Source organism: Hakea prostrata, chromosome 10 (genome assembly GCF_041222555.1).
Source record: "Hakea prostrata isolate BN-2017 chromosome 10, UWA_Hpros_2, whole genome shotgun sequence".
In the NCBI taxonomy this organism is placed as follows: Eukaryota; Viridiplantae; Streptophyta; class Magnoliopsida; order Proteales; family Proteaceae; genus Hakea; species Hakea prostrata.
In genome coordinates, this window is record NC_142609.1 from 37,119,719 (window position 1) to 37,132,792 (window position 13,074).

Here is a 13,074-nt window from a genome sequence, read left to right on the forward strand (position 1 = left end):
GGGAAAAAAGTAGGAATCAAGTGCAGCAAGAGGAAGAAAAGTTAGAGGCCTTGAAGAGTGAGAAGTGCAGAGTGATTGATCCTAGAGGTGAAACTTAAAAGAAGAACTAGATCGTATGAAGGCTTAGAAGCTTTGAACTGCTAAATGAAGGAAATGAACTAAAAGAAGAGAAGACAAAGTTTGAAACTGACTGGGAGATGATCGATGAGAGAAGGGCAGAGGCGCAAATTAAGCTGAACTCATTGTTGATTGAGGAGAGAAAAGCAGTTTGTTTCTCAAAGAACATTACAGCCTAAAAGTAGAGACTAAAGAAGGATGCACTTTAAAAATGACGTGCAATCTTCTACGCCATTCGATTTTTTTTTTTTTTTTTTTTTTTTTTTTTTTTTTTTTTTCGGGGGGGGGGGGGGGGTTTGGGGGGTGGTGGTTGTTTTTTTTTTTTTTTTTTTTTTTTTTGTTTTTTCCTTTTTTTTTTTTTTTTTAAAAAGAGGAGGTGCCCTTAAAAATGACGTGCAATCCACTTATCGTTAGTGAGCAGTAAGTGGCGTCTTTTGTGGCTTCAACCTTTCGTTGGCACAAAGATATTTTAGTCAATTGGGTAATAAAAAGCGGTTGGTCATTAAGATGTCTTTGTTAGTTACTGGTATTTTCTGGACATTACATGGGAACTAAAATGCAAAATATTATTATTTTGGGAGGGTAAATAAAAAATTACCTTTTTAGTAATATATAAAAGAAAGATTGAAGGTTTAACAAAAATTGAATTTTTCATTTTTTTTGAGAATCGATAACTTTTCATAATTGAAGATGGGGACCAATACCAGAGATCCCTTCAATAAAATGTGCGGGTGTTACCAACTGAGCTACCCTTCAATGGTCAAAGATTAAAAATTAAATCTTTGGTTGCAGAGTTACAAACTCCAAGAAAAGAATTTAGATGGAAATCAGTAAAGGTGAAAGTCCTATTTTCTTTGAGTGTTGATTTTCTATTCTGACGGATAGATATTTGTATTCTTTCATACTTCTTCACAATACCTTAGAAAGGGGGTTCATCTTTGAGTTTTCTAGTAGAATTTAAAAGTGAGCTTCCTCTTAATGTGTGGTGAATAAATAGGAGGACAAATAGATTTATGTTTTTTTGGTCAAAATTTAAAGGTAGACTTCTTCATAATGTGTGGTGAAGAAATGAAAAGAAACTAAAGAAACACAAACCTCTATCTTAACAATGGACTAATGGAGGATCAAGTTCTTTTTTTTCTGGTTAAGAAGTCATTTTTTTTTAAATTGCTTCGTAAAGAGCGGAAAACAAAGATTCGTGGAGATTCAAACGTAATTACCCTTGGGGATATGAATGTCATTGTAGAGCAGGTCAACGACGTATTTCTTTGGATTAGAAAAATCAGCTCACAGGCAGGAGAGACAAGTGATTGGTCCGATTGGAGAAGTTGGAATGTTTTGACCAACTGAATTCTGCCATTGCCATCAATAAAACCCAAAAGAGAAGCCAAGAAAAAGGCAAATAGCTGCTACCGCTAGTACCACCACACGCAGATTCGAAGGGTTCTGAAACTCAGATTTGTTCTTGCTCTCTAAAACCCTTTGTTTTTTTTTTATCTTTGGTAGACTTGATCTCTGAAACCCAGTTCGTCAAAATGCACGATTTCTGTTTTACGATCCCATATGGAATGATCATGGTTGCTGGGGGGCTTATTGGATATCTCAAGAAGGGTAGCACAGCTTCCTTGGCTGGAGGACTAGGTACTGGATCTCTGCTCCTTCTTGCGGGTTATCTGGCTCTCAAAGCATTTGAAAAGCGAGAGAATTCTTATTTCGCCTTTTTTCTGGAGACAGGTAAGATTCTTCATTGCCCCTTTTGGTTTGAATCCAATACCAAGAGTGTTAATCTTAGGAGTGAAACATGAATGTCGGGAGCCGTTGTATAAATTCGCCAATGTTCTGATTCTGACTGTCATCTTGTTGAATTTAGGAAAGCTGGGATTGATTTGCATTCAATTTTAAATTTAGTCGCTCTGCTACTTCTGCTATTTTGGTTTTCGAAGTAACATCATCTTGAAACCATTGTTTCATTGAGTATCTGCCTAAATGCTGCACATTTTGGGTGATGGTGGCAATCTGAATTTTTCAGTTTCCGGTAAATTAACGTAAGACTATGGCAGCTTATCAGAGTTCAGATCTCTTTTTGTGTCTCGTGAATGGTAGAATCTAAAATAGGGTTACTTTATATTTATGCAAGAAAGAACATTAATTCATGTTTTTTGTACTCGTTGCATTTTAGTGGAGCCTTTATCTAATTGTGTACATCTGTTCTCATTTGTCTTATATACAACCTCACAGATAGGATGACTGAATATAAATCTAGCTATCTTGTGGGAGATTAACAGAATCACATAAATCCCTGATCTTAGAATTGGGACTTAAGGTTGTGAAATTTTACTTAACAGGTTGATCTGAGCCTTCAACCAGTCAGGAACTCATTTTCAACCATACTAATTTAGTTTTCATGTCATTAAAAGCCGTGATAGGAGGAAAGTAAATCATTACTGTCAAGTTTCATCATAGCATGTACAGTGGCTACAGTTGAACTGATTTTGGTTTCTAGTCAATTCAACTAGTTTAGAAGCGTCAAGCTTCAAAAAAATGAACTGCAGTTGCTGATTATGATTTTTAGGGTTCTCCAAAGTTGTCTATTTGTTTAGATGACTTGGTTATGTTCCACTGACTTTTTTTTTATCTTAACATTTTGGAAGAAGAGTAGCAAGCAGTCTTACCTGCTTCCTTAGTAATAAAGAAATGTTTTCCCATCTCTGGTTTGCCAGTAGGCCTTTTGTGTTTCTGATGGCTAATAATCTGTTGGTGTCATTGGTACTTGGTGTAATGAGCTGTTGTAATACTAATTGGTAAAAGTTGAGTTCAGGGAATCTCCTTGCTTTCCATGCATTGCAGAAATAATGTACTTCATTTTACATCCATGGGTAATCATAGTTTGTCCATGGACAGGTTGTGCATTCACAGTTACTTTTGTCATGGGACAACGGTACATGCAAACCTCCAAGATTATGCCTGCTGGAATTGTTGCTGGAATCAGGTAACTGATGGTGAAGCTTTTTGTTAATATTTATTGAGTTGATGCATTTATTTCATCTCTAGTTATCTAGCATGGAAGTTGGCTAAACTCAAATTATATGCTCTATATAATTCATGTTGTCTATTGTTCGAATGGAGAAAATTAATGTTCTTAACAGTGATATGGTGTTCACAACTGTTAGAACCTTCATATCATTCTGTATATGGATCACTCTGTAATTCAGGTGGTGAGCTTTATGGTGTTGGATCCAAAACTTTCTAGTTCAGGATCCGTAGGTGATATGCTTATCATTTCTCTTACATCTCCAAACCATTTTATGCTTTGCATTGGCATGGACCCCTGCATGCCATCTGAATATGCATGCTTATGCATGTGGATCCCCCCGCATGGTATCATATCTACTCTTTCTCTGGTTACACTGATGGCATTTCTATTTTGAGACCAAATTTAGCTTTATGTTCATAAATCATAACTTGCTTTCAGTTTGATGACCCTATTCCCCTTTTACATCCAATAGAAGAATGAAAATGGATTTCTAAAATATCTCCACAAGTAGATTGCATGAAGTCGTGTGCTTTTGCAGAACATGCATTGCTTTCAACTATGGTACTTGCTGCCCATGGCAATAGATATACATCCATTGCCATATCATCTTAGGCATAGGTTTATGAAGAGAAAGGCAGTAATCTTCTCACGTCTGGCTTGGTGATATTTCCTGTCACTTGGTGTTGTTATTACTAGTCTTCTTGTTTGCTAAAGTAACCAAATCCTTTTAGCAACCTATTACATGCTCTTCTCTATTTGTGAGATAATGGTTGTATTCAGGCTGACATGTTTGGTATTTTGTTTTATTACTTGCTGTCAATTCTGCGTTTTATCATCCAAGTAGCAGATCTTGCATCATTCAGAAATTGTGATAAATTGATTGTCTTTCTTGTTTTTGCAGTGCTCTCATGGCTGCATTTTATCTATACAAGATTGCAACTGGTGGGAACCATTTTCCTGCTAAGTCTAAATCGAAGTAGAGTGGTGGGAACCATTTTCCTTCCAAGTCTAAATCGGAGTAGAAACTCTCTCTTGACATAAACTACAAACATTTAGTGTCCTCTAACCTTGACTGAGCTTGAGCATGCTGTTTGTAATGTGCCACGCATCCCAACAATCTCCCAGATCAAACTGAGGTGTTATGTATGTCTGTATGTGCAAAACGTATTTTCAAGTCATTTGACTTCTGTGAAAAATTGAAATTAACAAGAAGCCAGCCATTAATGTGCCATAAAATTTTTCTTAGAAGTTCCCTGAAACCCAACCTCTCAATGAGAAGTTGAAAAGGAGCTGTAACTATCAAAACTGCCTGTAGTTTCTGTTATTTGAGGTTTACAGGGAGCTTGCTCGGCAGGGGAAGTCATGAGGTAAACCTGGTGGTTTTGTATTACAAAAGTGAAACAGAAAACTCCATCATTAAAGGTGCTGTTGACAGAGATTTCATGGTCTAGGAACTCGGCAAGGTGCCGGTTGAAGGTGCCGTCTGGCCGGCAAAGGAGATATAAGCAGGTTTGAAATTGGAGATGAGGATCCTTGTGTTTAATGGAACCATCATCAACACATATACACGTAGTTCATAAAAGATTACATCATGATGAATCACAAGAACATCTAGACCTGATCACAAGAATTATGCTTCTAAATCTGTAACAATGAATCTAATTCCAAATTTTATTTTTGCCTGCAAAAACAGAAGATATTCAAGTTAATGACTTAATTCGAAATTCTAGAAATCCTTTGCACCCTACAGTGAAACCCTAGGATCCAATCAGGTTGGCAAGACGTCGACCAAGATGATTCAACAGTGTCGGTTTATAAATAAGGAAAATTTTCAGTGACACCCTAAAATGAACAGTGAAGGCACAGACAGACACTGAAAATATATCAAATTCGTAAAGACACCTGAAGATGTCTCTTAAATTTGCAAAAATTCCGTTTCGTCTAATTAGATAATCTCATAATTCCTAAACTAGTCTTGATGTCTTGTATCTTTACAATATTGCCTTGAACCAAAATCCAGCTCCAACCCTTCAAATCGGATGACAACCCTAACCAAAATTTCTTGCAAACCCAATCAAGGGCTCAAGATTGAAGTCTTCTGAAGACTTACTGGACTAGGTTGTGGTGTGATCTAGAATGAGAAAATGCACCATGGGCTCCGCAGGGGTAGGGTTTTGTGCTACAATCTTCTCAAGCTGAAAGAGTCAATTCAGTTCCGGTATGGTTCTTATATATTTGGGTTTGTCCAAAAGGTTCGTTTCACTTAAATAGATTCATTGAACACATGCTCAACCCCAACTGAAGAAAAGCACAATGCAGAGAGAAGAAAAGATACATCTAATCTTAGCTGGTAAAAGTGCTTGTCCAGAAAACCAACTTAACAAAGCATAGTACAGAGAGAAGACATTTTTAATCCACTTCTTATGGGTAAAATATGTAATCCTAAGTTGCAAGTGCAGGTACATATAGTGATTTACAAATGGAATGTGTCTAAGCAACTCTCTCTGCTCCCCAAATAAACATTCCTTCCTCTTGTGGTACAAACTATATTTGCTCCTCAGATTTTCAATTATGTTTACACCAAATCTATCTCTATCAATGGCAACCCTTACATCATCTGCTCCAGTATTGATTCAAGCACAGAATATATATACAAACTGCAAAGAAATCACCAGGAGCTTCAACAATTCTCTGTCCTATGATACTCAGGAGGAAGAGAGGGACACCTCTCGTTCATATGGCGGTATGGATCCATGGTATTGTATCCAGGTAGTTCCATCCGAAACCGGCCTCGAATTTGACAGAAGGGGAGCTCCTTATCATCAGCTTCATTACACCACTTCGGCAGGCGACTTGAGTTATTCTCGAAAAACTTGAGGGTGTAGGCATCTTTTATCTGCAATTATTTAGAACAACCAACTAATTAACATGATGATATGAACTGGATCACTTCATTCTAAATAGTTTGTACATACTGTGTTTGTCCTTTTTTCCTTTCTGAGTTAGGGGGTTGTGGGGGGTAGGGCGCTCAGAGAACCCTCTCCCTTCAGTCAACTACCGTCATGTACTGGTATCTGCACCAGTGTGTATTCATGCAAACTCATCCATAATCCCATACTCTGATGTATGAAGCTTATTTTAATACTGAGCAGCTTGTTAGCACTGAAAATTTCATGTATGAAGGGACCTTGGAGTGTATTGTTCATAAAATATGAGGATCGACTGAGATACAACATGGCAGATACTAATGAAGTATAGAAAGCCCTTCCTACGTGAGCTGAGTAGGAAAGCAAAACTCCTCCCCCCACCTTCATTGGAGGAAGAGGAGGAAGGTGGGTGGTTAATCTGCTGATCAGAAGTCTACTTCCAGTAAGACCACTTTTGTAAACCCCTCTAACCCTCTTCTTCTCGAAACTTTTCTTGAAACATAAAAAGACATAACTAATAGCTAAATGAATCCCTATGCATAATTAACTATTAGTTGATCCACTCGTACTCGTGTGCACATGAAAAGTTGAGCCAACTCACCCCAATCAACAATTCACTGAGAAATTCTTGTAACCCCAAAACCATTCCAATCAGATCCATGTTCATTATGGTAATGGAAGCTTATTCCTACTTTTCTGCTTTCGAAAATTTTGGTTTTCAATAATCAAATAAGCTGTTCAACGTGAGATGCTCCTGTCACTTTGTCCAAATTTCAAGCCTTTGAAAGGGTCTTATACTAATTTATAAAAACTTACCGTGAACTCTGTAACTTGGATGGAGCTGGAAATTGGCTCAAAAAGTCCCGCCTTCTTATACATCTCTAGAATGAAAGCAACACAAGAGGTTGACCTCCCATCACTATATAGCCAATCATCTTGTTCAGGAATCGTGAGCAATTTAGCAAAAGAAAATCCACGTTTTTCAGTTTCAACTAGAATGTCTGGAAGATCAAGGCCCTACACATTAAACATTAAAAAGTTGTTTTAGTTTCTTCATAGGAGCACAATTACTCACAAAAGGAGTTTTCAATCTGACCAATAACCAGGTAAATCAAGATGACCAAGGTTAGATGTATCTCAAAGGCATAAATCATGAGGCACGATCTACTGTAAATGAGTTGCAACCCTTGCCATTATAATTGGACAAGAATGCGTGGTCTGGTTCAGGTCATGATTTTTATTAAAAAAAGAAAAAAGAAAAAAGTCATACCCAGTGCACAAGTCTTCTGAATTCAGCAGGGTCAAGTGATGGTCAGTACACAGCTTTACCTGTTTCCAGACAGGCTATTTCCAAGACTTAAACCCATAAACAAGAATTCAGCAACTGAGCACTTGACCATTGTGCCAAGCACGGCCTTCTAGGTCCAGGTCACGATGAAAACAATAGATACCTACCCGGACAGGAAACAATACTTTGCAACCCACCAAAAAATATGAATAAAATTAAGAAAAGGAAAACAAAAAAAGGAAACAAACTTGTAAAAGCATCATCTCAGATGTGAACAAGATCATTCATCCAATTGCCATCTTGATTTGGGATATCCTAGGTGGACAATGAGGATGTGCCTTGTGTGCATCTATCCTACACCGATGGTCATCTACAGGATGAGCAGTTATTGAACAGATTACCAACTCTCTTGGAACTATTTTTTAACCAATTTAGTTTTGGAGGACAAAGACGATATGAACATTTGTCAAACAATTGTGTACATAAATGTGCTCATCCCCAGCCTGGGCATCTATTTGTAGAAAGAGTATAAGATGGAAAACACAACAACAAGATACCTTGGTCCCAAGTCGCATGTTCAGTGCTTCATTCCACATATTAGCAGCATAGTCTGGCTGCATTTGATTCCACACGGTCATAACAGAAGCAACCTGCATGAACATTTTCATACTCAGAAAATGAATTGAATAATAAGCACGCTCACAAAATCACTAAGAAATGTCGGTTGACCATCATACTATCAACGTGGTTGAAACAGTTCAATGAACTCATAAAAAAAAATGATACTGATAACCAATAAGACCAAAAAAAATGGGGAGCTTAAAAACCTCGGTTTTTTTTTCTTTCTTGGGGCGTCGGGGGGGGGGGGGGGAGGCAGTAAAAATCAACAGGAAGTTCATGTTTTATGAATCACCATAGCATTCAATTGGGGTTTGTTACTGTTTAGAGAATTACATTGGATAGAGCAATGATTTGACACAAAAATGCTTTCTGTAATAATTATTAAATTCAATTATTTTAACAGCCTACGAAAATCCAGAAGTTCAATCAAGTAATATATTGACAAAAGCTCCCAGAGCTAATACGAGACACTGTAGTCTCAATAATCAAGCCCTTATTTATTAAGAAACTAAAATCCTGTACCATTAGTATCCTGTTGGCAAGAGCATGAGAGTGAAATTAAAGCTGAGTTAGAAAAAGAAGGGTAAAAAAGACAGTACCACGTGTGAATCCAGTGGTGGTGGATAGTTCCCATCTAAAGTATCTATCCAACTAAATATCATGTTATGATAACCATATGGTTTCCCTGACATACTTCTTGCATACTCCCAAGCAGCAGTTTCATTAAATTTGGCCCGGACATCTGGATGCAATGGCAGCAATGCAATGTGCGGGTTGGCATCATCTTTAGTCAGCTCGAATTCCCACCATTCTTCCCAAGGTAGCACAGCAATAATATCTTCTCCCTGCAACAAATATGGGGGAAGAGAGGCTTCTTGAGCATTCACAGCAAATTGGATTTTTTGAATGCTTGGCACAATTTCCAGCAGTTCATAATAATCATCATATCAGTGGATGTAAATATTCTCAAAATATTATCAAGATTAATGATGCATAATGGTCTACTAAAGAGTGACACTTCCAGGGAAAAATGATGAAGGTAGAAAGAAGAAGACTGGGGGGTTCCACACTGAAAACAACTGAACTTCTAATTACTTTTCATGCACAGAAAGTAAGAAAGTAATTTAAAGGTCCTTATGTAGTTTCCTAGTTTATCTTCTAGTTCTCTTCTTTCCTAATTAGAATCAATTCAGTTGGTAGCATCTAGGGGTGCAAGTTTGGCCCTTGATGGTCCAGACTCGCGTTGAGCTGATCGAGTTCTGAGCTCAAATATCCTGGCCCTTAAGTTTGGCTAGGGATGAGAATTTCCGACCCTCAATCAGGTGACTCAGGCCCAATCCAGCCAGCACAAATCTGATGTTGTCTTCTTCTTCTTCTCCTTCTCCTCCCCAGGCTAGCCCCTACATCTCCCTTCACCATCCCCTTGATTAGGCCTATGAAGGGTAACCTAGCCAGGCTAGCCTACCTAAGGGGCCTTTGGGTATGTAAGGGTTTTAAAAAGCCCAGCAACATGACCCTATTGCATCCCTAGTAGCCAATTCATACCATATAATCAGTATTGCTGACAACGAATTAGATGGAATGAAAATTGACTGTTTCCTCCCAATGCCAAGTAACTTTTAATGAAACTAGAGTGCCATTGAGGCAGTTGATGGATTGGCACTGTTAAGGCCAACAATATGTTTTGGGATAATGTTCCTTCGTGATTTGGCTGTATCTATCACATTGTTATTCTTGTATCATACTAGTTTGTAATTTTCCTTTGTCCACAGTTAGATGACTGACTTCTTCAACTTAATAGATATGTCCCCGCCTATAACAGAACAATGCCCATGGGGTATTCATAACACGACATATTAACAGTAACACCAAAACTTAAATTTTTTATGTAACATGGTATCTGCCCCCAAAATCCAGTTAACAATGAAGAGAGCATCCAGGATCAGAATTGCAAGGGAAGAGACAATTAGAAAAATATAGAACAGAATGGATGAAACACCAAAGTGATAAACTTGCAGCTGCCATAACTAAACGTCTGATAGCAACATCCCAATAATATCAGAACATATAGTGATTTACTATAATATTACCTTTTCATTTTCATGTCCAGATTCTCCAACCCAAAGTTTCCCTTCAGAATCCTTTAAAAAAACAGCTGTATGACCAGCATATGCTCCACTAACCCACTTCTCCATAGTCTCGAAACCACCCCATCGCCCACGTATTTTGGATATTGCTAAGAAATCTCCAGAGTGAATATCGTCGACACTAATATTTGTAACCCAAGGTTTAGGACGCTCTTCAAAAGTAGCTCCCATATGCTTCTTAAGAAATGCAAGGTTAGACGCCTCACCCCATCCAGAATTCGAGAATAAAGGGTAGACATCCCAAAGAGCTCGTAGAGTTCCCAGCATCCCTGATTGCATAAGGAAGATGGAGACGCCTTTATGTTTAACCTGATTTAAGAAAATGCAAATTAACTCCGTATGTTAACCCTGACCTGTTAGATCATTGGAAGAGGTATTAAGTTCTTAATACTGTAACAAAAACTTACATATTCATACTCTGCTTTCCCCTCCCATTCTTTAAACTCAAGCGTATGCTCTCGACCCAAAAAGTAGTAGTCCCATGTAACACGGTAGGGAGTTGTGAAGAGGTAAATATCCATACAAGTCCAACTATGAGCATTACTAGTCTGAAGGAAAAAACATAAGCACTATCAAAGTTAATGTATGGTTAACACATCCTTAGAAGCTGCAACAACAATTTCTGACCAAGCATTTATAAAATTTCTGATACATTAAAAAATGTAAATAAAATACTAATAGGTTAACATATATATAACAGTCAAAAGCAAAGGCACAAAATTTTTAAGGGTAACTTTGATCATGACCAAGTACAAACAATTCGACTCAAGCCAGTTCCCGAATCCATTTAAGATGGAAAAGATTAGGAAAAAGGTCTCGAGTAATGGACACTGATCAACCAAGCCAAGACATGTGGCTAATCATTATCGGAGCAATCTGAAGCAGAGATATTGCCATTCCTACTGTTGGTTGATTGGCCATGCATCAAATTTTGTGACATCAGCCATATGGGAAGCCATGCCTTGAATTTCACCATTAAGACATCACCAATATTTAGGAAGGAAAATTGACTTTTCAACCAATTCTCCAGCCACTACTCTGTCTTGTGAAATGCTTGTGGGCTGAAACTTCCAATCCACATGAGAAGTGTTATTGTAGGGTACACGTGGACATTTTCAAGGTATCAATGAAGATTCCATGTGCTTGGATTGTTGACCAGCCATGCAGGATGACTTTTTCAAAAAACAAAGAAAAGAAACTTCACCCAGAAACCTTAGTGCCTCCAACATCAAAATATCTCAGAAATAATAGTCATTTGAAAATAGATGAATGAGAAAGATATAAACAGGATATTCAGAAACAGAAACACACTTGCCAAGACATTTCTCCAATGATCACACTGCAGAGCCAAACAAAACCATGTATGATCTACTGAACAACTAAGAAGAATGTAGAACCTCAATCGCATTGGTCCATAAAATTAGACTCACGGTCTACAGCACAGAGGACCCACCAATTCATTGGCGTAACTTATTGAATTTACTAGGACAGTACCATAGGTCAGGATAAAATTAACAACCACCATTGGGATCAAAGGCACATCCTTTCCACAACCATGCCATTTTTTTCATCTTTCACACACAGCACCACAACATCAATTTCTGTCAGGAAAGCACAACTCTTTCTTCACTCTCCATCCCTTCTACATTTAGATTGTTAATAAATGATTTCATTACATTTACCTACTCATAAAACCTTTTACCCCTACAACATAAGTAGAAAAATATCTCTCTATAGATTTCTCAAATAGGTTGGTAAACACTTCAAAATTTTTTTGGAGCTGTTCAACCTTGATTTTCATTTACCATGTATGTATTAGATGGAAAACGTAAAAAGAACTCCAATAACTAATTATTCAACTAAGCTGCCCAAAATTTAGCAACAATTTTATTTAAAACCAGAAAATCATGAAGTCCTTATTTCTATTAATTCAGTCCTCAAATATTAGTTAGAAGTTTCTGAAAGTTGGATAAGCCAAGTAAGAAAGGGGAAAACACTGTTAAATTCCATCCAAAATTGCAGAGGGATTTTTTCTTTTTTTCTTTTTTCTTTTTTTTGGGGGGGGGTTGGTTGGCTTGTTGTTGCAACTAGTGTGCAACTCCTATTATCCTCTAGAATTAGCTGGAATTCTAAAATCTATAAATCTCCAAACTCGGTAATTTCCTTAAGAAACACTTCAAAGCACCAACAGGGCCTCATCATGTCTATGATCTTCCGACAGAACAAAATCGTCCAAACCAGAAACCAGAAAAATCTACAAATGGAATTAAGTGGTTCAATTTGTCAATGAAATACCCACAAACTCAAACTACACAAAAGTGTAACAGAACCCAAAAAAAAAAAGAAAAAAAGAAGCGCATTTAGTAGCTCAATAATTAGACCAAAAAAAAAAAAAAATCCAAAGGTCAACATTTTATAGAACTTCTTCCAAAATCTCTTCAATCATTTACCAGACAGATACGGATAAAAGGAAGAAAATAAACCTCTAATAGAATAAACAGACTTCTCAAACATGTTCATTACCTTGATATGAAGAGTCCCTCCGCCAAACTCGCTACCAGTTTTATTATGAAATTCCATCCAAGCCTGTGTCTTATAGAAACAAGCACCTTTCCACTCCAAAGTGTCGTTGGGAGACGAGGAGGCACCAACAAAAGTGGGGAGAAGATCAACTGCATTATGAAGAGAGTTCAGCATAGGCCATGAAATTTCTCGTGGCAAAAGTGGAAGGACATCTCTTGGGTCGAACATCGTTTTCCAGGCCAACCCATAATGGAAACAGAGAGATAAGAGAACAAAAATTGTAAAACAGCGTCTAATTTTCAGTAGAAACGAGAAGTAATCGACGGCCATGGATTTCAGCTAGAGCAGAGTTTGCAGAGAGCGGAAGACGAATGGAAAGCGGTGTCCGAAGTTCCCGAATCATAAATTCATTTCCTC

General features: G+C 37.6%; 2 protein-coding genes across 2 annotated transcripts; one reads left to right on the plus strand and one right to left on the minus strand.

Moving 5' to 3' along the window:
* Positions 1–1,386: 1,386 nt before the first annotated feature.
* LOC149002717 (protein FATTY ACID EXPORT 5-like) lies at positions 1,387–5,240 on the plus strand. The gene is made up of 3 exons (XM_089137251.1): positions 1,387–1,851; positions 3,019–3,106; positions 4,053–5,240. The coding sequence occupies exons 1-3, from the start codon at positions 1,653–1,655 to the stop codon at positions 4,129–4,131; spliced, it is 366 nt and encodes a 121-aa protein (XP_088993377.1). The 5' UTR covers positions 1,387–1,652; the 3' UTR covers positions 4,132–5,240.
* Positions 5,241–5,326: 86 nt separating this feature from the next.
* LOC149002718 (inositol-1,4,5-trisphosphate 5-phosphatase) lies at positions 5,327–13,048 on the minus strand. Its single transcript, XM_089137250.1, has 7 exons — positions 12,658–13,048; positions 10,542–10,682; positions 10,078–10,443; positions 8,587–8,832; positions 7,924–8,016; positions 6,895–7,095; positions 5,327–6,047 (listed from the first exon to the last, which is right to left on the minus strand). The coding sequence occupies exons 1-7, from the start codon at positions 12,985–12,987 to the stop codon at positions 5,832–5,834; spliced, it is 1,593 nt and encodes a 530-aa protein (XP_088993376.1). The 5' UTR covers positions 12,988–13,048; the 3' UTR covers positions 5,327–5,831.
* Positions 13,049–13,074: the final 26 nt, after the last annotated feature.